A 21,620-nucleotide genomic window follows, 5' to 3' on the forward strand; every position below is an offset into this window, starting at 1 on the left:
TACTGTTCATTTAACTAAACTGTACTAGAACACGCTGGATATCTGACCTGATACGTCATTTTGTAGGAGTCTGACTTTCTGAGCAAGAGGAACATCGTAACAAAGAGGCTTAGCATTACCAGAAGATTTCAAAATCCTAATGCTCTTCACTGAAGTACCAAAAGAGAAAGAAGAAATTAAAATAGTGAAATATGATGTCAGATGAAAACCAGATGCACTATACAAGATAAAACTAATACATAAATAAGACCAACATACATGGAGGAGAGGTTGTGACAGGTTTCTGAGTTGTACTTGGTAATGGTGCCATGGCTAAATGTGAGTAAGAATTTGGCATGGAAATAAGATCATGAAAGGAAATAAGGAAATATAATCATGAAAAATCACATGCAGGCACTAGATACATACAACAAATTTTCTAAACATCTTTTTTTTCCCCAACATATCTGTTTTACAGAGGACAAGTTATAGAAAATATAGCCTGGAACCTAAAACTTGACTGATATACTGAATAGAAAAATGTAATATAAAAAACATTGTTTTGGTTATAGAGTCTAGTTTTCATTTTCTTTCTACATAAGACATATCATAATATATTAATAAGAAAAAACCTTATACAATGTAATGATTTTTAAAAAAATGTATGGGTCTCAGGAGGCTATAATGAAAGTAAATTGAATTAGGACTAAGTTTGCATAGGGATTTCAGTGTCACATTAAAAGCATGGTCATAGAAAGGGAAATGATATACAGTACCTCCTCCTCGCTCTATAACATCGCCATCATCATCCAGTTCTGTAAGATATTTGAAAGGTTTTTCATTGCAATTTAAAATAACTTTTTTTTTCTGTTTTTGTCACGATTAGTTTTTATTGTGTTGCTCTGTTCCTGTTTGCCTGTGTATTGTGTTATTTTGAGTTCCCTTTCGATACTTCACTCGTACTGCGTATGGGGAAAAGTCTCCCTTTTTCCCCGTCACTGAAGCCTTTTTCAATAACGCAGTGTAACTGCATCGTCATTGGTTCACTCATAGACAAGTCGTTGAACCAATGACGGCGCGGCATAGCTGCGCGGCCTATGGCGAGAGAGCGCGCGAACTTTCCCGCCGAAATGGGCGGGGCAAAGGGCTATATAAGCAGGCGTTTCGCCATAGGATTTCAGTCCTTTCTCCTTCAGCGACGACAACACATCTCTTCGCTGATCTCCGCCTGAAGCCTGAGGAAGCTCGCCGCCTTCAGAAGCTCCCGCCGCCGTCTGAAGAGGCCCCGCAGCGGACCCAGCTGAACTTGCGGGTCGGAGACAGCGCCGGCGCCCTCGCTGACTGCCGCCCTGAGCGCCGTCCTCGAGACGCCCGCCTCCCGCTCCCGCTTCCGGCCGCCTTCTCAGCGTGTCTCCTGCCGCCATCCGGCGCGCCTCTGAGAGTTTCTCCCGCTGCTTCTGCCGTTCTAAAAGAGCGTTCCTCCAGCGGTTCTACCACTCTAAAAGAGCTTCCGCGGCCCTCGCCGCTCTAAAAGAGCCCCCACAATCGCCGTTATAACGGCGGCGGCGTTGCTTCAAATGCCGCGCCACTCCTGTGGCACGTGCAGAGCCCCTCTGCACGACGACGACGGACACAGCGAGTGTGTCGCGTGCCTAGGCAAGTCCCACGCCGACGGCGCGCTCGCTGGAGCCTCATGCCCGCACTGCGAGAGCATGAGCCTCGGTTCTCTGCGCTCGCGGGTCGCCTTCTTCACTGAAGGCGATCTCGCCGCTCGCGCTCTCCCGTCTCCTTCCTCCCGCGAGCCGGCCAGGAAAAGACAGCGGGGTAGAGCGACTCGGCGCCCGGAGTCGTGCGAGCTCACGCCGGCCCAGCCCCCGCGTGCCTCGCCTTCTCCCTCTAGAGAACAATCTCCCGTCCTGTTCTCCCGACCAGAGCAGCGTCCCTCTGCAGATGCGAGCGACCTCGTCTCGTTTGGAGGATCCGACGAAGAGCCAGACGACTCCATGTCTCTTGCGGCTTCTGAAGCGGAAGGATGGGCTGGCGAGCCGGACGAACCCGCTCCCCCGCCTCCTCTGGAGCCCATTGAACACGGCCAGGGTATGGATGCCGAGCTCTTCCGCATCCTATCCAGAGCAGTGGAGGAGTTAGACCTCGACTGGGCCCCGCCGGAGGAGCCATCAGCGGCCGCCTGGATGAGTGGTTCCTGCCAGGCCGTCGCCAAGCCCCTCGCCAGCGTTCCGCTCCGTTTCTTCCTGAGGTGCACGAGGAGCTTACGAAGTCGTGGCGCACTCCGTACTCCTCCCGCCTCCACACTACGCACCGTTCTGCCCTCACTGCTGTCAACGGCGCAGAAGAAAAGGGCTATGAGCACTTGCCGCCCCTGGATGAAGCGGTGGCAGCTCACCTTTGTCCTCCCGCGGCTGTGGGATGGAAAACTAAAAGAGCCCTGCCTTCCAAGCCCTGCAGAACCACCTCTACACTGGCTGGAAGGGCCTACACCTCTGCTGGCCAAGCTGCTTCGGCGCTTCACACCATGGCGATCTTCCAGGTGTTCCAGGCTAAACTCCTCCGCTCCTTGGACGAGTCCGGCACTTATGCACCTGCCTTCAAGGATCTCCGCAGCTCCACCGATCTAGCCCTGCGGGCCACGAAGGCCACTGCCCAGGCCATTGGGCGTTCCATGGCCAGCCTGGTTGTACTTGAGCGCCATCTTTGGCTCAACCTTACGGAAATTAAGGACCTGGATAAGACGGCCTTTCTGGACGCCCCAGTCTCCCCTTCCGGTCTTTTTGGGCCAGCGGTGGATAGCTTCACTGAGCGCTTCACAGCAGCACAGAAGTCGTCTCAGGCCATGAGACACTTTCTGCCTAAGCGCTCCAGCTCCGCGTCTGCTCCCAGCCGCCCCAGGACTGCGCCGGCTCAGCAGACCAAGCCTGCACCATCCGCCTCTCAAGCAGCACCGCCTAAGGAGCATCGTCAGCGCCCTCGCCCTGCTAAGCGCCAATCCTCCTTCCCGAGACGCCAGGGACCCCGGCCCAAGATTGTGCTGGACCCGGTGACTCCGAAGACGTCCTGATCCAATAGCAGGAAGGAAGAGGGTCGGGGAATGTCTCGTTATGACCGGACCACCCCGAAAGCTCCCTCGTGCAGTCTCCCCTCCGCCTCGTTTAAACCCGGGCGCGGGAGAAATGCTCTGTGTTGTAAATGGGCCCACACTTGTTGCGCCCAAACAAAACGCCGTTCTCACGGTGAACACCATTTTACTTCCTCAAAAAGAGAGAAAATTTCCTCTTCCACCCCCTTCGGTGCACGGCCCCCTTCCCAGCGGCCTATCACCCGACATCATTCAACCCCTTGTCACTCGGGCCGAGGCCTGGCAGGCCATCCCCGACGTGTCAAGTTGGATCCTAGGGATCATAAAGCAGGGCTACTCGCTCCAATTTGCACGACGGCCCCCTCGCTTTGGAGGGGTGCTTCAAACCTTGGTGAACCCGGACGACGCCCCTGTCCTCCAGGCCGAGGTCATGACTTTACTGAAGAAAGGGGCTATAGAAATAGTTCCCCCTTCAGAAAGCGAGTCAGGCTTTTACAGCCGTTACTTTCTGGTCCCCAAAAAGGATGGCGGCCTCAGGCCCATCCTAGATCTCAGACTTTTGAACCGCTCCCTCATGAGACGGAAGTTCAGAATGCTGACGTTGAAGCAGATCCTCGCACAGATTTGTCACGAGGACTGGTTCTGTTCGCTGGATCTGAAAGATGCATATTTTCACATCCAGATAGCCCCCCTTCACAGACGATTCTTGAGATTCGCATTTGAGGGAGTGGCGTACCAATACACGGTCCTGCCCTTCGGGCTGTCTCTGGCTCCTCGCACTTTCACCAAGTGCATGAACGCGGCGCTTTCCCCTCTGAGACAGATGGGAATCCGGGTTCTGAATTATCTCGACGATTGGCTCGTTCTGGCCCATTCGCGAGTCGAGCTGGAACACCACAGATCCGTACTCCTCAGCCATTTGCAATGCCTGGGTCTCAGGGTCAACTTAGCCAAGAGCTCACTGCTCCCCAGCCAACGCATTTCGTTTCTGGGGGCAGTTTTAGACTCAGTCCGCATGGCGGCGGTGGTCTCGCCAGAGCGCGCCCTGGCAGTACAGCAGCTCGCGGCTTCCATCAAGAACAAAGCCTACCTTCCTCTGAAGCTCTTCCAGAGGCTCTTAGGGCTGATGGCTTCCGCCTCCCCAGTTCTGCAGCTCGGCCTTCTTCGGATGCGGCAGCTACAGTTCTGGCTGAAATCCCGGGTCCCCCCACATGCCTGGCGGCACGGCCGCTTTTGTCTCAAGGTCAATCGGGCCTGTCTTTTAGCCCTGAAACCTTGGATGAACCCTGCTTGGTTCAGTCTTGGGGTACCCCTACAGGCAGTGTCACGAAGGACGGTGCTCTCGACGGACGCATCCAACTCAGGTTGGGGGGCTCTGTGAGAGGGCAGACCGGCCTTCGGCTCGTGGTCCCACGAGGAAAGCCATCTCCATATCAACTGCCTCGAAATGTTGGCAGTGATGAAAGCCCTGCAAGTTTTCCAGGCTCACTTGACGGGACGCCACGTCTTAGTCCAATCGGACAGCATGACTGTGGTGTCATATATAAACCACCAGGGTGGTCTTTCGTCCAGCCTCTTATGCGCTCTGGCGAAACGTCTTCTGGAGTGGGCAACACCAAGGCTTCGGTCGCTCAGGGCGACTCATATACCTGGCAAAACCAACCTGGGTGCAGATATGTTATCCCGGAGCAACGTCCCCTCAGACGAGTGGATGCTCCATCCCCAGATGGTTCTCAGGATATGGGACCTCTTCGGGAGGGCGGAGATAGACCTCTTCGCCTCAGAAGACAACTCTCATTGCCCAACATATTTCTCAAAGGAAGTAGATGCGTTGGCCCACACCTGGCCCAGCACACTCCTGTACGCATTTCCCCCGATCGCACTGATCCCGCAGGTCATCAGGCGAGTCAGGGAAGACAGACACAGAGTCCTCCTAGTGGCCCCGCTCTGGAGGAGCCAGACTTGGTCCTCAGAGCTGTTCAGGCTCTCCACGAGAGCCCCATGGCCCATTCCCCTGAGGCGGGACCTCCTCTCTCAGGCGAACAAAACAATCTGGCACCCACAGCCAGAGCTCTGGGCTCTACATCTCTGGTCCCTCGATGGGAGCCGACTAACCTTCCCAGGGACGTACTAGAGACCATATCTCAGGCAAGAGCTCCGTCCACGAGACGCCTCTACGCCCAGAAATGGTCGGTCTTTGTTGGTTGGTGTTCTACACGCAACATAGACCCCGTAGGATGTGACGTATCTCCGATACTGTCCTTCTTACAGGAGCGTTTGGATCTGGGGCGCTCCCCCTCAACGCTCAAGGTATACGTAGCAGCCATCTCGGCGTTTCATGCTCCTATCGCTGGCCAGTCAGTGGGTCGAAACAGCCTTGTGGTTCGTTTCCTGAGGGGTTCTAGGCGGTTAAATCCTCCTCGTCCCCTTACTGTTCCCACTTGGGACCTTTCCTTGGTCCTTAGGGCTCTCAAAGGTCCCCCCTTTGAGCCGCTGAGTTCAGCTGAACTCAGGCCGTTAACCCTGAAAACCGCTCTGCTACTTGCTCTAGCATCGGTCAAGCGCGTTGGCGACTTGCAGGCCCTCTCTGTGAGCCCTGCGTGCCTCGAATTTGGGCCTAACGACTCTAAAGTCGTGCTGAAACCTAGACATGGCTACGTACCCAAAGTGCTCTCTACTCCGTTTAGAGCTCAGGTCATTTCGCTCTCTGCTCTTCCTCCCTCCACGGATGAACAGGAGCTGGAGTTACTCTGCCCTGTCAGGGCATTGAGGACCTATGTAGAGCGATCGCAGCCTTTCAGGCAGTCAGATCAGCTCTTTGTCTGTTTTGGTGGCCGCACCAAGGGGTCTTCGGTCTCAAAACAACGTCTCTCGCGTTGGATAGTTGACGCGATTAATCTCTGTTACTCTTCCTTGGACATGCAATGCCCCTTAGGAGTTAGGGCTCATTCCACCAGAGGAATGGCTTCCTCCTGGGCTTGGTCTAATGGAGTTTCCATTAAAGACATCTGTGAGGCGGCCGGCTGGTCCTCGCCATCCACTTTTATCAGATTCTATCATCTGGACGTTCCGGTCTTGCAAGCCCGGGTCCTCTCGGTGTAACTAGATGGCCTCTTCGAGTTTCATCTCGCACCGAACAGGAGTTATCTCCTCTTGTAGTGTAACAAGAGTTACGACGGCTTTGCCTTCCTACTTGCTCTCTCGGTCCCCCTTCGGCGTCCAGAACAAGTTATGTCGTTCCCTGCTGTGGCACGGCGCGGTTGAATTCGTTCCCCATACGCAGTACGAGTGAAGTATCAAAAGGGAACGTACTCGGTTACTAACGTAACCTCGGTTCCCTGAGATACGGAACGAGTACTGCGTTACTTGCCGTGCCACGAGGCTGCGGCTTCAGTGTCGACGCTTCAGTCGATTGGCCTGAAATCCTATGGCGAAACGCCTGCTTATATAGCCCTTTGCCCCGCCCATTTCGGCGGGAAAGTTCGCGCGCTCTCTCGCCATAGGACGCGCAGCTATGCCGCGCCGTCATTGGTTCAACGACTTGTCTATGAGTGAACCAATGACGATGCAGTTACACTGCGTTATTGAAAAAGGCTTCAGTGACGGGGAAAAAGGGAGACTTTTCCCCATACGCAGTACTCGTTCCGTATCTCAGGGAACCGAGGTTACGTTAGTAACCGAGTACGTTTTGTTTTATTAAAAGTATTGCTGCACATAGATCCTGACTTTCCCATCATTCCCTGCAACCAACACTAACAGTTCTGATAGATTTTAAAATGTAATTTATTCCTGTGATCAAAGCTGAATTTTCAGAATCATTACTTTAGTCTTCAGTGTCACATGATCCTTCAGAAATCATTCTAATATGATGATGTTGCATGGAAATTAGATCATGAAAAGACGTATGGAAATATAATCATGAAAAATCACATGCAGGCACTAGATACATACAAAAATGCAAAATATAAACATTTTCTAAACATCTCTTTTTCCAACATATCTGTTTTACAGAGTACAAGTTATAGAAAATATAGCCTGGAACCTAAAAATTGACTGATATACTGAATAGGAAAATGTAATATTAATTTTTTTTTTTTTTTTTTTTTCGGTTATAGAGTCTAGTTTTCATTTTCCTTCCTAGTGTCCTCTACATAAGACATATCATAAAATATTAATAAGAAAAAAATCAGACTTATACAATGTAATGATTTTAAAAAAATCTATGGGTCTCAGGAGGCTATAATGAAAGTAAATTGAATTAGGAATAAGTTTGTGTAGGGATTTCAGTGTCACATTAAAAGCAGTCATAGAAAGGGAAATGATATACAGTACCTCCTCCTCGCTCCATAGGACAATCATCATCCAGTTCTGTAAGATATTTAAAATGATTTTCATTACAATTTTTCATTGCAAACATTTTTCTGTTTTTGTCACGATTAGGTTCTGTTTTCAGTTAGTTTTTATTGTGTTGCTCTGTTCCTGTCTGCCTGTGTATTGAGTTATTTTGAGTTTTGTTTTATTAAATGTATTGCTGCACATAGATCCTGACTTTCCTATCATTGCCTGCAACCAACACTGACAGTTTTAATAGATTTTAAAATGTAATTCATTCCTGTGATCAAAGTTGAACTATACTATAAATGGTATCTAAATATATTTTTTAAATATATATGGTGTCTCAAAATATCACATTTCAGTGCACTTAGATGTTATAGTACTACTAAAGAAGAAATTTTAGTATATTAAGTACAAAATTAGTGTGCGAAAATAGAGCACTTTAAGTATATTATAGAAATTTACTTTTGTTTTGTTTTTCACCTGGGTCACTAGCAAAATATCATGGTGTGAAGATTATTCTCATAAAACAATTACATATCCAACAGCTCTTTTTCTTTATTTTATCTTACTTGATGATGTTGGTTGGGTATGCATATTTGGTTTCTTTCCCTCTCTGGGTTTGTTGACAACCTGTATTTGCTGATCCTGTGGTTTGGTGACCACCATTGATGTAAGCGGTGTGACAAATTTGTATTTCAGAGAAAGATCAAGGGCTTTTTTCTTTGCATCATCTTTTTCCTGGCCTTGTAGAGTCACTCTGACATACAGAAAAATCCACAAATGAATATTCAGTAATGCTATGTTTCATACATACAGAGATAAAAGAAGTACAGAATGTATATTTACTCTTTCTCCAGTAGCTGCTTTACTGTAAGGAAGGCCCATAATCTTTCAGTAAAGTTCTCCTGTCCAGGTTTTTTACTGTTTAGTTTCTGTATAGGTACACTAAAATGATATGCCATCTTAGTTTTTTTCTGAAACAGAGAAAATTAAGGTCAGAAGTTTAAATTTTCATGGTCTAGTGCAAGGTTCCTAAAATCTGGACGTAGAGGGCCACTGCCTTGCAGAGTTTAGTTCCAGCCCTAATCAAACACACCTGAACAAGATGATCAAGGTCTTCAGAGATAGAACATTTTTGATCAGGGTCTGAAGTCTGAACTAAACTGAACAGGACAGTGGCCCTCCAGTGCTGACTTTGAGGAACCCTGATCTAAACGGTGATTTAAAAGGAATAATGCACAGGGAAAAAATGACAATGCCTGTCATTATTTACTCACCACAAGTCATTCCAAACTTATTCTGATGTATTCTGATGTTGTTGTTTTTTCATTGAACACAAAAGGAGAATTAAGTATATTCACATCATGATTATGAGTGAATAACAACCTAAATATTATAATAGCTTACAAGCTGGAAAGACATGTGTAAATTATTACAGAATTTGTGGACAAACTATTCTTATAACTTTAAATGTTAGTCTTTATGGCAGGGAGTGCCTGGAGTGCCGCTGTCCTTCAGCAACCTTAAAGGGGACCTATTATGCAAAATTTACTTTTGCATGGTGTTTGGACATAAATGTGTGTTGGCAGTGTGTGTACACAACCACCCTATAGTGATAAAAATCCACCAACTCCTTTTTTTTAATCCCCATAAATCCAACGCTATCTCACGACCAATTCGACCAACACAACCTTATTCCACGAGGTGGTTATTTCGTATAAATTCATACGACCTCACTCGTGCGAATTTGTACGATTTGTCTTAACCCCAGTGACGGTTAGGTTTAGGGGCGGGGTTTGGGGTATGAATTCATACGAATTTGTCAACTTGTAAAATACATACGATTTAGCAAAAAACGTATGAATTAGTACGAGTGAGGTTGTATGAATTCATACGATTTAGCCACCTCGTAAAATACGTACGAATTTCCGTGAGATCGGGTTGCATAAATCATAAGCAGTGTCTCAGAACAAGCCGTTTCCAGATCCCTGGCAGTGTGATGTCACAAAAGCCACAGGCCCCGCCCACGAGTGTTGAAAGACACTGCTTTTTGAACATAGAACCACCCTGAGCGCGTTCTCAGTGAGTCTGCCATTGCTGCACTGATGAGAATGTCTCCCAAGCGTTTTAGGTGTTCTATAGCTGGATGGATTAATCCACATAGCTCTCTCCATTTACTCCCTAAATCTGAGCCACTGAAGACGAGGTGGATTAACTTGGTTTTCCAGGAAAATGCTCCCTCAGTTCTGCCGAAATTCATTTATGTGAGCGAATCATTTCACACTGGAATGCTTAATGAAAGGGACAATACAAAACAGAGAGTGATGTGTTGTGTTCTTCGCTATTGGTGATAATACAAGGGAAAGAGAGAGTTTATGGATAATATTTGAATGCACTTCCACTGTGTTGTTTATTAAGCTTTTACAGTGATTTTCTAGAGTGAAAACGGACACTTCAACTTTTGTGTGAAGTACAATAAACATCATAAAACTCATTTGTATAGTTTTGGCCATCATTCGGACGTAGGGTGGCCATGTCCGGATTTTGGCCGGACAGTCCGGATTTTAAGCCCCTTGTCCGGCGTCCACCGCAGCCTCAAGCCGGATACTCATTTGTCCTCCTTTTTGTAGTTGCGCTGAATCAGCCTAAAAAAAAAACTGCTGTAGAATCTTTATTAGAACGCAGCAGCATAGCGTCTAATGCCGTAAGATCTCTGGTCAAACAAATGATTGGCTGAAAGCGGTGTCAAATGAATATCTGATATATCATTGGTTAAAACGTAAACAAGCCTCAACGTGCTCTCTACTTCATATCATCCCGTTAAAGGTGATAAAGAGGATCTTTTCGTCGACTGAGAAACCAAAGACTGTTACTGAGTTTTTGAAATGAGCGCATGCGTAAGAACAACCCCCCCTCCTTTCGAGAATTCACTGTGTCGTGTTAATGGATTCATTATGTCGGACTCACCGCAGGTAACTCATAATCTGCAGTTGTTACTCTTGTCTCCTGACAAAAACATTGCATGCAGCGCCTGTGGAGTGTGGAAAGTTACTGGAGCGTGCAGCCGCACACGTCTCTCACAAGGAATGTCACGGCAGTGATTGACAAGCCAGAGGACCAATCTGATGTTTTTAAGGCCCTACCTCGTGCACAGATGATGTATATTAATATTATTTCTTTCAGTGCACCTAATAAATAGTCTTTTATCAAGTTAGTAAAGACAGTTTCAAGTAATATTGCAAAAATGTATAAAACAAAACATCCTCTTTAGCACCTTTAACATGCCGATTCGGTGCTCTTGTCGTCTGAGCTGCTGCAGAGGGTGAACTTCTTTGTTAAGAACTGAAATGTGTATTTTTTTTTATTTTTTATATTCATTATTTGTTTATGTATTTCTGTTATTTCCAGAAGTCCAGAAATGTTATGTTTTCTGGCACTGTGCCAGTCTGCCAGATTATTTATTTTTTTATTTTTTTCCAGAAGTCCAGAAACTTTATGTTTTCAGGCACTGTGCACTTTGCAAGACATTTCTGAAACAGACATCACAATGTCTTGAATAAATACAAATACTGTGAACAAACACTTTTTTGCCTCTTCTGTTAGGTCTACATCAAATTGTCCGGCAATGAATAGAGTAGGCTTTTTCAGAATCACTGTATCATGATACCATCGATATAATCGAAAAAATTGTGTTATGAGTACATTGTTGCTGCAAGTACACCAGATTCCTATGCAATTATTCTTGCCTCACTAAATGCCGCAAAGTGTCCTCCTTTTTGGTGTTATGGAAATGGCCACCCTATTCAGACAGTACAACAGGCTTGTATGGCTTGTAGTAATATAGTGGATAAAAACAAGAACACAATATAAGTTATAACCGTAATTTAACTAAACTATCTCCATACAATACATTTTCAGTAATTCAATTGTTGATATCAAGAATTGACGTTTCAACTAGTGCCAGTTGAATTCTTGGTATCAAAAACTTTGATTTTTACTAGTAAGAATTGTATTTCTGAAATGTGAAATTTCAGCTAGTAAGAAATCAGTTCTTGATATCAGCAATTGAATTTGAATGGCAGCCTATAGTGACATTTCACTAAAAACAATTACAGATATCAAGAATTCTATTGGATTCTTGTTATGTTTGATTAGGGTTAGAGCTAAACTCTGCAGGACAGCGGCACACTGACGTTGCCCATCCCTGCTGTAAGGGATAATAATAATAATGCACTTTATTTAACGGCACCTTTCATAACACCCAAGGACACCTTACAAGCAAACAAAACAGTAATATAAAAAAGAATAAAAAAAAATAAAAAAAATAGAATTCAATTAGCATCACAGAATACAAAAACATAACAGCACACACACATCATAGACACAGTAGAATACAATACAGGCTAATAAAAGTAGGTCATAAAAAGCCTGGGTAAAAAAAAGGTAGGTCTTAAGATGGGTAGTGGTTATCTTACCGATGATGCAGTGACTTCAGAGGTGAAACTGTCCAAACTGCTATCAATGATACGACCAGCCACCATAATCTCAGAACCGTTGTAGTACTGGCTGAAAGTGTTTTTGGTTAAATCGGCTACTCCTTCGTATTTAAAGTGGACATCAGTCAAGAGCAGAGTGGCCAATTTTCTGTATATATCCTTGTATTTACACTATTTAAGTTAAAGTGTATGTTTAACACTGGCAACAGCAAATGGCACATTGGGAAAAGACCCAAGCTGGACTCAAACCCAAGTCGCTAACCCAGAAAGAGTTCTTTTTTCAAATCTGACCTGCAGTTGTTGATCAGCATCAGATTCCTCATAGATCCTGTGAGCATCACCGTTATTTTTCAATGACAACTTCTCCAGGAACTCAAAGGTGACATCAAACCCAAAACCCAAACAGTATAAAGGAAATTTTCCATCAATGGCCTTTTTCACATTTTTCTGAATCTCCACTTGGTCGGTCTCACCTTTTCACAAAAAAAAAAAGAAAGATGGTTTTAGGCAATGAAGAAAAGTGGACATCTTACTGCTAAATGCATACTCCTGGATATTTTAGTATAGACTATTGGATCATAGTATACATAGCACAATCTTTTCAGGAAAAAAAATGGTGTGTAAGTGACTTCCTTTGTAATACAGTAAATACTGTAGGTAGAGTATCTATGTGTAGCACCTCTTGAGATCAGGGGAGTGAGGTTAATACACACAGCTCATCCGGCCTACGTCCGTTACACTCACCCCCCTAAACCTCACTCCCATCTGGGTGACGGCACCAATGTAGCCCCTCCAGTTCACACCACCTGCTCCAGGCGGGCCGCAAACCCGGGCCCGTTCGCATGGGAGGTGGGAGGCTAAAGACCGCAGTCTCTAGCGTCAGGAGAGTGAGGTTTACACGCACAGCTCATACTGGCCTACGTCCATATGCACAGTATTTAACCCTAAACTATCAATATACAAGTGTGTGTGCATGAGTGAATGAGTTGTTTTGTGCCTCTATTGGGATCTCCATCAGTCAACAGGATCAGGATGGATGCAGAGTCTTCTTGATGGTGTTTGTTGATCATGTCCACAGCTTTTAGCACTGCAGCATTTATGTCTGTGTCTGAAAGGAAAGAAATGTTACAAATAAAGGTAATTTAGTTAAACTAGGGTGGTCTTAAGTCTAGGATGTGTAGGTGTAATATTTTTGATCAGTTTTGATCAGCTATGCTACTATTGAAATCATGTCATGTCAATCATGTCAAAATGCTTTTGTTCAATTGGCTGATGGTGAATACTTTACATCCTTCACTTGTAATCCCCTCCACAAACGTCTTTGCTTCTTCCACATTTCCTTTAGTAGCTTTGAGAAGTTCAGGTTTCCAGGTTTTAATTTTATCGCTAAATGTAATCAATCCAAAGTGGTCATCCTCTGCAAGGTCACTCAAAATCTTCAGCATTGCCAAACGAGTCTAAAACATAATGATTCCAATTTATAAAGCCATAACTATGTGAAAAATAAAAATATTTTATTGTAGGATTCAACAGTTCACCAAGTAAAACAGAACTGAAGTTCACTTGCGACATTTTTATGCCTGACATGGAGCTACTCTGGTCAATGATAAACACCACATTTTTGGGAATGTGCTGAATATCTGTATGTGCAAAGTTGTGGACAAAGTAGCCATTTGATGCCTGAAAAAGAGGACAGGTGACAAGTGAGAGTAAGACTTATGTGAAAGTTCTAACTAAAAATGAATGTTTCAGGTCATTTTGTTGCTGTAAATTGCTGTCAGTGTGAACACTTTCCAGTTGTCATCATAAACATGCGAGTTTAAATTTAACCCTCTGGTGCTCCTCATTTTGGAGTCACACTTGTGCTCTTCCCAGTCAAAAGTGACCGAAAACCTGAAATGTAATATATTTTTGTTCAATAATATTTTTTCTGGTTTATTTTGTATTTTGAGAGAATTTTATGATACTAATAAATATTTATGCAATAATTATGGTCAATTTTCCCCCATTAAAAATATTTTAAAAAAAATCTTTTTATTTGTATTTATTTATTTATTTTTCAATTAATGCAGTAATTCTAATGAATACAGAGACTTGGCCTTTTTTCCTCAAATTCTTTTAGCACCACCTGGTGAGCACAAAGAAAGAAAATAATGTAATTCCATGGTGTAACCACTAGATGCCTGTAGCTCCCTATAAAGAGGCTTGTGAATTCCCTATTATGTTGCAAGGCAAAATTACTTACTTTTAAGTTGTGGATTTGAATGTATATTTAGAAATTCTCAAATACTACTTTTTGTCAAGGTTTATAATTTTTTTTTTTTTTTTTTTTTTTTAAGATTTTATCCTCTTATTTCAATCAAGACTCATTTTTGCAGTATTGTTATAGCCCAAACAATTCATTTGTATGTATATAATTGTGTATGTGTGTGTTTTTTGTGATCACATTCCAAATGCCTTAAAAGTCACCAAGTTTCATACCATTCCGATGAATCTGTGATTTTTAAAAATTCAACATTTTTCGGTAAAAAGTGACTGAAGAGCACCAAGTTCACAACATACCTCCAGATATCCAATTTGTTTTAGTTTCTCAACACCATACATAATGATCAGGCTGCCGTTCAGACCATTTTCACTACAATCATCACACTTTGTTTGCTGGTCACGAGTGGGGTAGAACTTCACCCATGCCTAAGATTGCAAAATAGCAGAAGTTTTCACAATATATTTCATCATATTAACATTTTCAAGCAAGAAGTTGCATTTTTTATCATTTATTTTCATTTCCATATTTATTTTATACATATTTTTCTGCTCTGGTGGTTTTGACAGCTTTAGTCAGATCCTTAGTGTTCAAACCACCTTTGACCTCCGAGAAAGAAATTCCTGGATTCTCATGGATGTGTACGTCAATCTAGCCAAAATAAAAATGTAAATTTTTCTTTCTTTTTCATTATAATGAATAAAAATCCAATCATTTATAAATCTTCATTATAACAATCTTGATTTGTTTCTTTTTATACCTTGAAATCTGCCACCGGCTGCATCGGTTGGGCATTGATGAATAACTCATATTTGCCATGGCGCCTCTTTAGCAGTTCTTCGTAGGTCAACTCAAAGGTCACATTATTGAGAGCAGCTACTGTCACTGAAGTTTTAAAGTCTTCAAAAGTTTCTCCAACAGCACTGAAATAGAAATAGAATATTTAATAATCCCAAAATAAATACATTTTTATTAATCTAAATGGAATGTTATTTAATGCTAAAGAAATTATATCTTATTTACATTTTACATTTATCCATTTGGCAGATGCTTTTAACCAAAGTGGCTTATACTGCAATGAAGGAAGGCCTATACATTTTTTTTTTTTTTTTAAATCAGTCCATGCATTTCCTGGGAATCTTCAGCTAGCGCCATGCTCTATCATTTGAGCTACAGGAATCATCTTCTTTTTAAAATACCAAGTACCTGACCAGTCCAGCACTTTCTCCTCGAGATCCTGCTTGACAGTATTCCTGCTGAGCTTCCTCTTTTTCCTTCACAACTCCATCATATGTGTTCCCATCTATGGTCCTAATGTGAAAGTACATAATCAGCAATGAAAATCAGGAACTGGGGTTATTAGACAAATGGTATAACTCAAATAAATGCACTAAAATGTATTGTTAAAAGTTAACAATAGTACATTAGGTAAGTCTGGCTGTTCGTATGTTAATAGTATATGAGTGAACGAAAAAGTTACTATTGTTAAATATTTTAAAGCTTTGGATTCCGTCTTGGTATTTCCTTACATTTTAAACTGGCTGATGAATGCATTCTTGGGTATCTTGACCTCAAAACGGACCTCTTGAGATTCATTTAACTTGTTTTTCACACGGCTTGTGATGACTGTGGTAGCGTAGCGGCTGGTGATCGTAGAGTTAATGTGGAAGCTGTAAACATCTATATCTTGTTTCTGTATTAAAGTGTACAAGTATCAGTGCTCTCATGCCAGGCTTATAGGACACATTGATATTGTCGTTAATGGAACCAGCTAATACAGCAAAAACACTCAAACATGTGTCAAACATATTGACTTTAGAAAACAAAACAAGCCCAAACATACTAATGTGGACTTTCTCCTCAGTTATTTACACGGTATTTTGAGCCCCTTGCAAAAGCAAATCAGTTTCAATTCAATATTGAGAGACTGAATAGGGAATTAAAAAATGGACAACTGAACATTGAACAATTTACACAGATTTGATATGTCCAAGGGTGTATTCAGTTTGTTTTGTTGCATTTTTTGCTTACCTCTCTCTTACCTTTAATATTTAATGTATTTTTTGTCTTTATAATTTAATATATACTAGTGAAGAATAACAGCTTTTAAAGTCAAGAAAACTGAGAAATAAAGTATTTCCCCCATATACACTTTTTGTTTGTAACCCTTTGATTTACCTTGTTAGCAGCCAAGTTGACACAAGTGAACAGAAGGCCAAACAAAGTTAGTCTCAGTGCAGCTTTGTCCATGGTGATCTGAGAAGAAAAGAACACCAAACAGACCACTGTAATGAAGCCATTGGTTATCAAAGGCAGGACACAGACACTGCCCCTTTTAAACAAGTCCTTATATGGTACAAAACCGATGCGCTTTACAAACATGTAAAACAGAATAAGCAATATAGTCCAAGACCAAGTCTCCGTTACTAATTCTAAAACGTCACTTTAGAACTAGTAATGAAGGAACATTGAGTCGCTTCATTGAAACTCATTGAATTTTGTACAGTATGAGAGAGAGAGAGTATTACCGGTCTGATATATTGCATTACATTCATTCTTCAAGTCCATCTCCATAATATTATTGTCATGAATGTGGCTCCCTCATCTTATCCTCCGGACCGCCGGAGGGAACCATCACTGGAATACTGAATCTCATTCAGACTCCATTACCCATAGGCCCTCATTCCTGCGATTGATTGCACACACACCTGCACGGCATCACACACACCCTATATAACACACACACTTGCATTCATACATCGCAAAGTCTTGATTTGCTACGGTGGTCATTTCTGAGCGTTATTCCCTGGACTGTTATCTCGTTGTTACTTGGACTGTTACTCTCTGCTGAACCTTTGCTGCCTACCCCGATCTCTGCCTGTGCCCTGGACTGTGTTTGTTTGCCGCCTGTCTTGATCTCTGCCTGTGACCCGACTCTGATTCTCTGCTGCCAGCCTCGACCCCTGCCTGTCCCTGTTTACGGTACTGCTTTGCTCTTGTTTGTAAACACTGCTGTGTTTTAATAAAAAGCTGCAAATGGATCCGCACTCTGTTGACCCTTCGTTACAATTATATCAATTATAAAAGTCTGTTTGAATGTCCGCTGAGGAAAGCGATCTTGTATTTGTCCTTTTTTACAGCTATCAGAATTTTCCAAAACATCCATAACACCACAGCGCAATAACAACTTCCTTTGCAAAAGTTCCTTTCAATTTAAAAGTCTGTTTGTAAGGATGTAAGGTAACATTAAGGTAAGGTAACATTAATTATCAAATTTAACATAGCACAATTTGACTTGCTCTGGAACAAATAATAGATTAATAAGACCAAAGATTGCCCTTTTTATGTACTCAAATTGAATTATGTCTCATGTTTAACCACTATAAGTGCCAGCGGTAAATCCCCAAAGCTCTGGGCGAGATGAAGCAGTTCTCGGCGCTTACATGACCCCTGAACAGCCGCTGACGCCCTGGAACTCACATCTCCGAAAACGTCAAAACAAATTGTAAAATAGGCACTATTATTAAATATGAATCACATATTTCAGGTCTAAACAACTACATTCTCGTCTAAAAAAAAACTATTAAAACTACAGTTCGTGGTGCAAGTAGTATTCTCAAAAATTACGGTGGATTTGCTCGTCCGCCATGACGGTCACTTCAAGCGGAGTGATACAAACTGAGAAAAGGTAGGAGGAGTGCAGTTATCACTGAAATATCGCACGGCTATCAGCCAATCAGATTCGAGAACCAGACAGAACTGTTGTATAAATGTTAATAAAACACAGGACACGGAGCTGCCGCTGCTTTACCATCAGAGTCTGTGTATTGTTTGAGCAGCGCGCCGGCCCCCTCTCCACTCAGGTGAACGCTTCCCAAGGAATAGAGAACATTAATTAAGTGGTAGTTCCTGCACCATAAAGCAAAGGGAAATGATGGCAAAGATGAGAATCATATTGTTCAACACTTTTTATTTAAAGAATAGATTACATTTTTTTAAGGTCAGCATGAAAACTGACAAGAAAATTCTTAAGTAAATTTGTCTGAACTCTACAACTGAGTGACAGTGAAGTCAGACAGCTCCCGCTGCGCAACAACCTGGAACGGTACGAGCCAACATCCAATGACCGGAGCAAAAGAAAATCTGTAGTCCGTCACCATCACCCTGAAATTAACAAGATACACTTAGGCCTACTTAAAAAATCTATTTAAAAAACATAAAATACAGTTTTATGGAAGTTCAACTATTATGTTAATTGATTACCAAGATGTCTTCACTTCCTTGTCCTTTAACTTTAAAGTTTGTGATCCTGGGATTTCCTCATATGAAATATCAACTTCCCCTTAAAATATTATCATAATTTATTCATTCATATTCATTATCGATTCATATTGTATATAAATGATTGATTAATGACTCTCTTACCTAAAATTCCTGTGGAATCTTTTGGCTGTTGCCAAACTGCAGGCCACAGAAAATTTTCCTCTTTCTTATGAAGAATGACAACACGTATGTTCCCCATGGTAAAGTCCATTTCATTACAGACACGCTGTTGACAGAGTAAAGGGCTGTTCACACCATGGTCGATGACTATAACGTTAAAGATAATGGGAAAGTTTTAATAATCATTCTGATTGACCTTTCGCCAGGAGTTTGATTGACAATCAATCTAACCAATCAGAACGCCGCTTCCGCCATTTTGTCCGACAAAGCAGCCAGTAGTTAAAAGATTAACCTCGGTGGAGTTAAACTTGAAAAGTGGTGTGTATTGACGTCTTTTCGCGTTTGAAACAACATTCATTCTCATGTTCATGGACTAATAGGAAGAGAAGATTGGTTTTTACGAGCAGTTGAGCTGAGGATCTAGCAATCTGTCATGACCATGGTCACGACACATTAAAGAGCAACAAAACAGTTTTTATTGTTTGAATTTCTTTAATAACTACACGGTTTGAAAGCTGGGACTTTGTTTAATATCATAAGTAACCTGCTCTGTCTTGTCTGTCGATGTGTGGTCAGTATCCTCTTTGTTCCGCGATGTATTTTTCACTGCGTGTGGAGTGACAGCGCCACGGCTTGTCGGACAAAGCAACAGTAACTAAGGGGGGCGGGGCTCGGCGAAAGGCTAATTCTATGAGAATAGGGAAGTCCACAACTATAACATAAATACAACATACTATAGCAAAAACAACACAGAGGAATGATGTCATTGGAATCACTTGTGAAAGATTTTTTTTCCCATCTAATGAAATTTAAAAACATTGACAGCCAATCAGAATCCATTCTTCTTTAAAGAGTTTGAGCATTTATGCTGCCTTCACAAGCTATCAGAATTATCATAAATCCAAGTTTCCTAGTCGGAAATGGGACATGAACACCTCTCAAGTTGTATTTACTACTGCAGGGAAACTCACGAAATCATTTTAATAGGCCTACTCGAGTTCCAGAGATGGGCGGGCCACAAACTTTACCTTCCTCCTCTCCTCACTTCCTTTAATATCCTTCCCTTGTGGGTCAAAATGACCCAAAGCCCTAAATTATACCTTTTTTTTGTCAAGAAAGCTTATATCATTTCATTTTTATAATAGTTTTACTATTTTGCCCATATATATATATATATATATATATATATATATAATAAAAATAAATAAATAATATAATTTAACCAGTACAATGGGGCTAAAGGCACACCTGAAAAAAAAAATGCTTTTCACTACTCTCAAAGCAGTGGTGGACAGTAACTAAGTATTTTTACTTCGTTACTGTACTTACATTTTTCAAGTATCTGTACTTCACTCGAGTAGACTATTTTTAATTTGAGCAACTTTTACTTCACTACATTCCAAAGCATAAGATTACTTTTTACTCCACGACATTTCATAAAACATATCGTTATTCCTTATTTTAAAATGAATACATCGTCACATGCTCAGAGACACAAAAGCAGTGTCCGATTCGTGCACAAACTGATTCTTTTCAATCATCCTGTTAAATCGGTTCACAAATCACATCAACAATTCATTCGCGAATTGGACTGATCGTATAGACCTTATAGAAGGTATGCATGTGACATCACCGTCGACCGTTACGACTGCAGTCACGCCCACTGAGTGGCACAATTTGCACAAAGACTGAGTGGCAGCATTGGTTTTCAGCGCGAATGTCGCGAAAAACACACAAAACACATCCATAACGGGAAAGAGCTTTGTGATTGACTGTACAGATAGCTTTGACACAAAACCTGAGGTATATATTTAAAGAGTGCCGAAAGCTACAGAAAAAAAAAGAAGTAAATGGATCACTGCAATTCACAGAAACAGCTGGACTCCAGATAGAGAAACATGGATTTGCAGTTATCATTTTATGTCAAAATGTTGGATTTTGAGGTAAAATCATACCGTATATATTGTATTGTTATATATGTTGACAACTCATCAATTAAATATTTTCCATCTTATATTCTGCAATTGGGTGTTTTTCAATAAACAACACAAACAAAAACTATACTATAAAACTATATGTTTTAGGGCTGGACAATATGACGATATAACATTGATATAAGTGATTACGCGGATTTAAACCTACCTATATTGTAGTTATATCAAATATTCACAGGCAGATTTTCTATATGTATTTCCCCGGCGTCAAATCAGGCACATATAAATGTCAGGAAACATGACTCATGACTGCATGTCAATATCCATGGATTAGGTTAATTTGACAAGTTGTAAGAAACACTTTTGAGCCCAACCTTTAGTGTAATCGCCGGGGGAAACCGGAGCGCAGCGCTGAAAAGGGGCGGGGCTACAACTCACTGATTCAATGATCCGTTCAGAGCGAGTCTCCACTCTCCAGTGAATGAATTTACAAGTCTGACTGAAAATTAGGCAAGAATTGGGGATCCTCTGAGTGCGTGCGCGACTGATGGTGAAAAGTAAGTCAGCCTACTAATGTTGAATTTTAGGATTAATTATTGTAACTGAAAATCATATTTAGGTCATAACTGTCCGCTGTTTCAAATCACATTTTAAAACTAACTTGGCGATTCAAATAACAGTTGTATTGATTACATCGGTACGACACTAGGAGGCGACAACTGACTGCTAAAATGTATTGAATGATTCATTCAAAAACTGATTCATCCAGTAATGAAACAAGTGAAATAGTTATGAGTCATTAAATCATTTATTCAAACCCATTTTTTAAATTAAATATTTTTAAATAGACTGTAGCAATTAATATTTTATCCTCTAGTAAATAATTATACACAATTTTGTTTAGTTGTCTATTCAGAATCATTGGAGAATCACGATTTCTATTTGAAATAAACAAATAAAAATCTTGGTTCTCATTTTATCCTGAATTGTGCAACTCTAACACAAATTAAAATAACACATGCACATTCATCTTCCCTGCTGCTGCAGATTGTTTTTTTTTTTTTTTTTTTTAA

General features: G+C 42.0%; 2 protein-coding genes across 13 annotated transcripts in view; both read right to left on the bottom strand.

Moving 5' to 3' along the window:
- The window catches only part of LOC137021427 (inter-alpha-trypsin inhibitor heavy chain H4-like), a 52,689-nt gene that overhangs the window by 14,338 nt on the left and 16,731 nt on the right, over positions 1-21,620 (bottom strand). The window contains exons 21-27 of one of the 12 annotated variants that reach the window (XR_010895323.1): positions 18,596-18,719; positions 18,434-18,512; positions 18,268-18,334; positions 17,982-18,079; positions 16,349-16,426; positions 15,377-15,481; positions 15,065-15,093 (exon numbers count right to left, since the gene is read on the bottom strand). The exons of 4 other annotated variants lie outside the window; for them this stretch is intronic. Coding sequence is in view for 2 of the 8 variants with exons in the window: in XM_067387825.1 (XP_067243926.1) it covers positions 48-149; positions 259-312 (156 nt within the window). In the remaining 6 variants the exon portion in view is untranslated. Of the gene's footprint in view, positions 1-47; positions 150-258; positions 313-15,064; positions 15,094-15,376; positions 15,482-15,732; positions 15,864-16,348; positions 16,427-17,981; positions 18,080-18,106; positions 18,335-18,433; positions 18,513-18,595; positions 18,761-21,620 lie in introns of those variants that run through there. 7 more of the 12 variants (XR_010895321.1, XR_010895325.1, XR_010895322.1 and 4 more) reach the window with 7 other exon arrangements.
- On the bottom strand, positions 8,695-14,704 carry LOC137021430 (inter-alpha-trypsin inhibitor heavy chain H4-like). The gene is made up of 6 exons (XM_067387839.1): positions 14,470-14,704; positions 13,471-13,587; positions 13,196-13,364; positions 12,905-13,015; positions 12,199-12,380; positions 8,695-10,056 (listed from the first exon to the last, which is right to left on the bottom strand). Exons 1-6 carry the CDS (start codon positions 14,509-14,511, stop codon positions 9,976-9,978), a joined length of 702 nt encoding a protein of 233 aa, XP_067243940.1. The 5' UTR covers positions 14,512-14,704; the 3' UTR covers positions 8,695-9,975.

The sequence above is a fragment of the Chanodichthys erythropterus genome, chromosome 6 (genome assembly GCF_024489055.1).
Source record: "Chanodichthys erythropterus isolate Z2021 chromosome 6, ASM2448905v1, whole genome shotgun sequence".
NCBI lineage: Eukaryota > Metazoa > Chordata > Actinopteri > Cypriniformes > Xenocyprididae > Chanodichthys > Chanodichthys erythropterus.

Coding starts and splice junctions, on each gene's coding strand:
- LOC137021430 (XM_067387839.1), bottom strand. CDS start 14,511: ATGTATGGTGTTGAGAAACTAAAACAAATTGGATATCTGGAG. Junction 13,588..14,469: donor AACAAATTGGATATCTGGAG/GTATGTTGTGAA, acceptor CCTCTTTTTCAG/GCATCAAATGGCTACTTTGT. Junction 13,016..13,195: donor GGGGATTACAAGTGAAGGAT/GTAAAGTATTCA, acceptor CTTTCCTTTCAG/ACACAGACATAAATGCTGCA.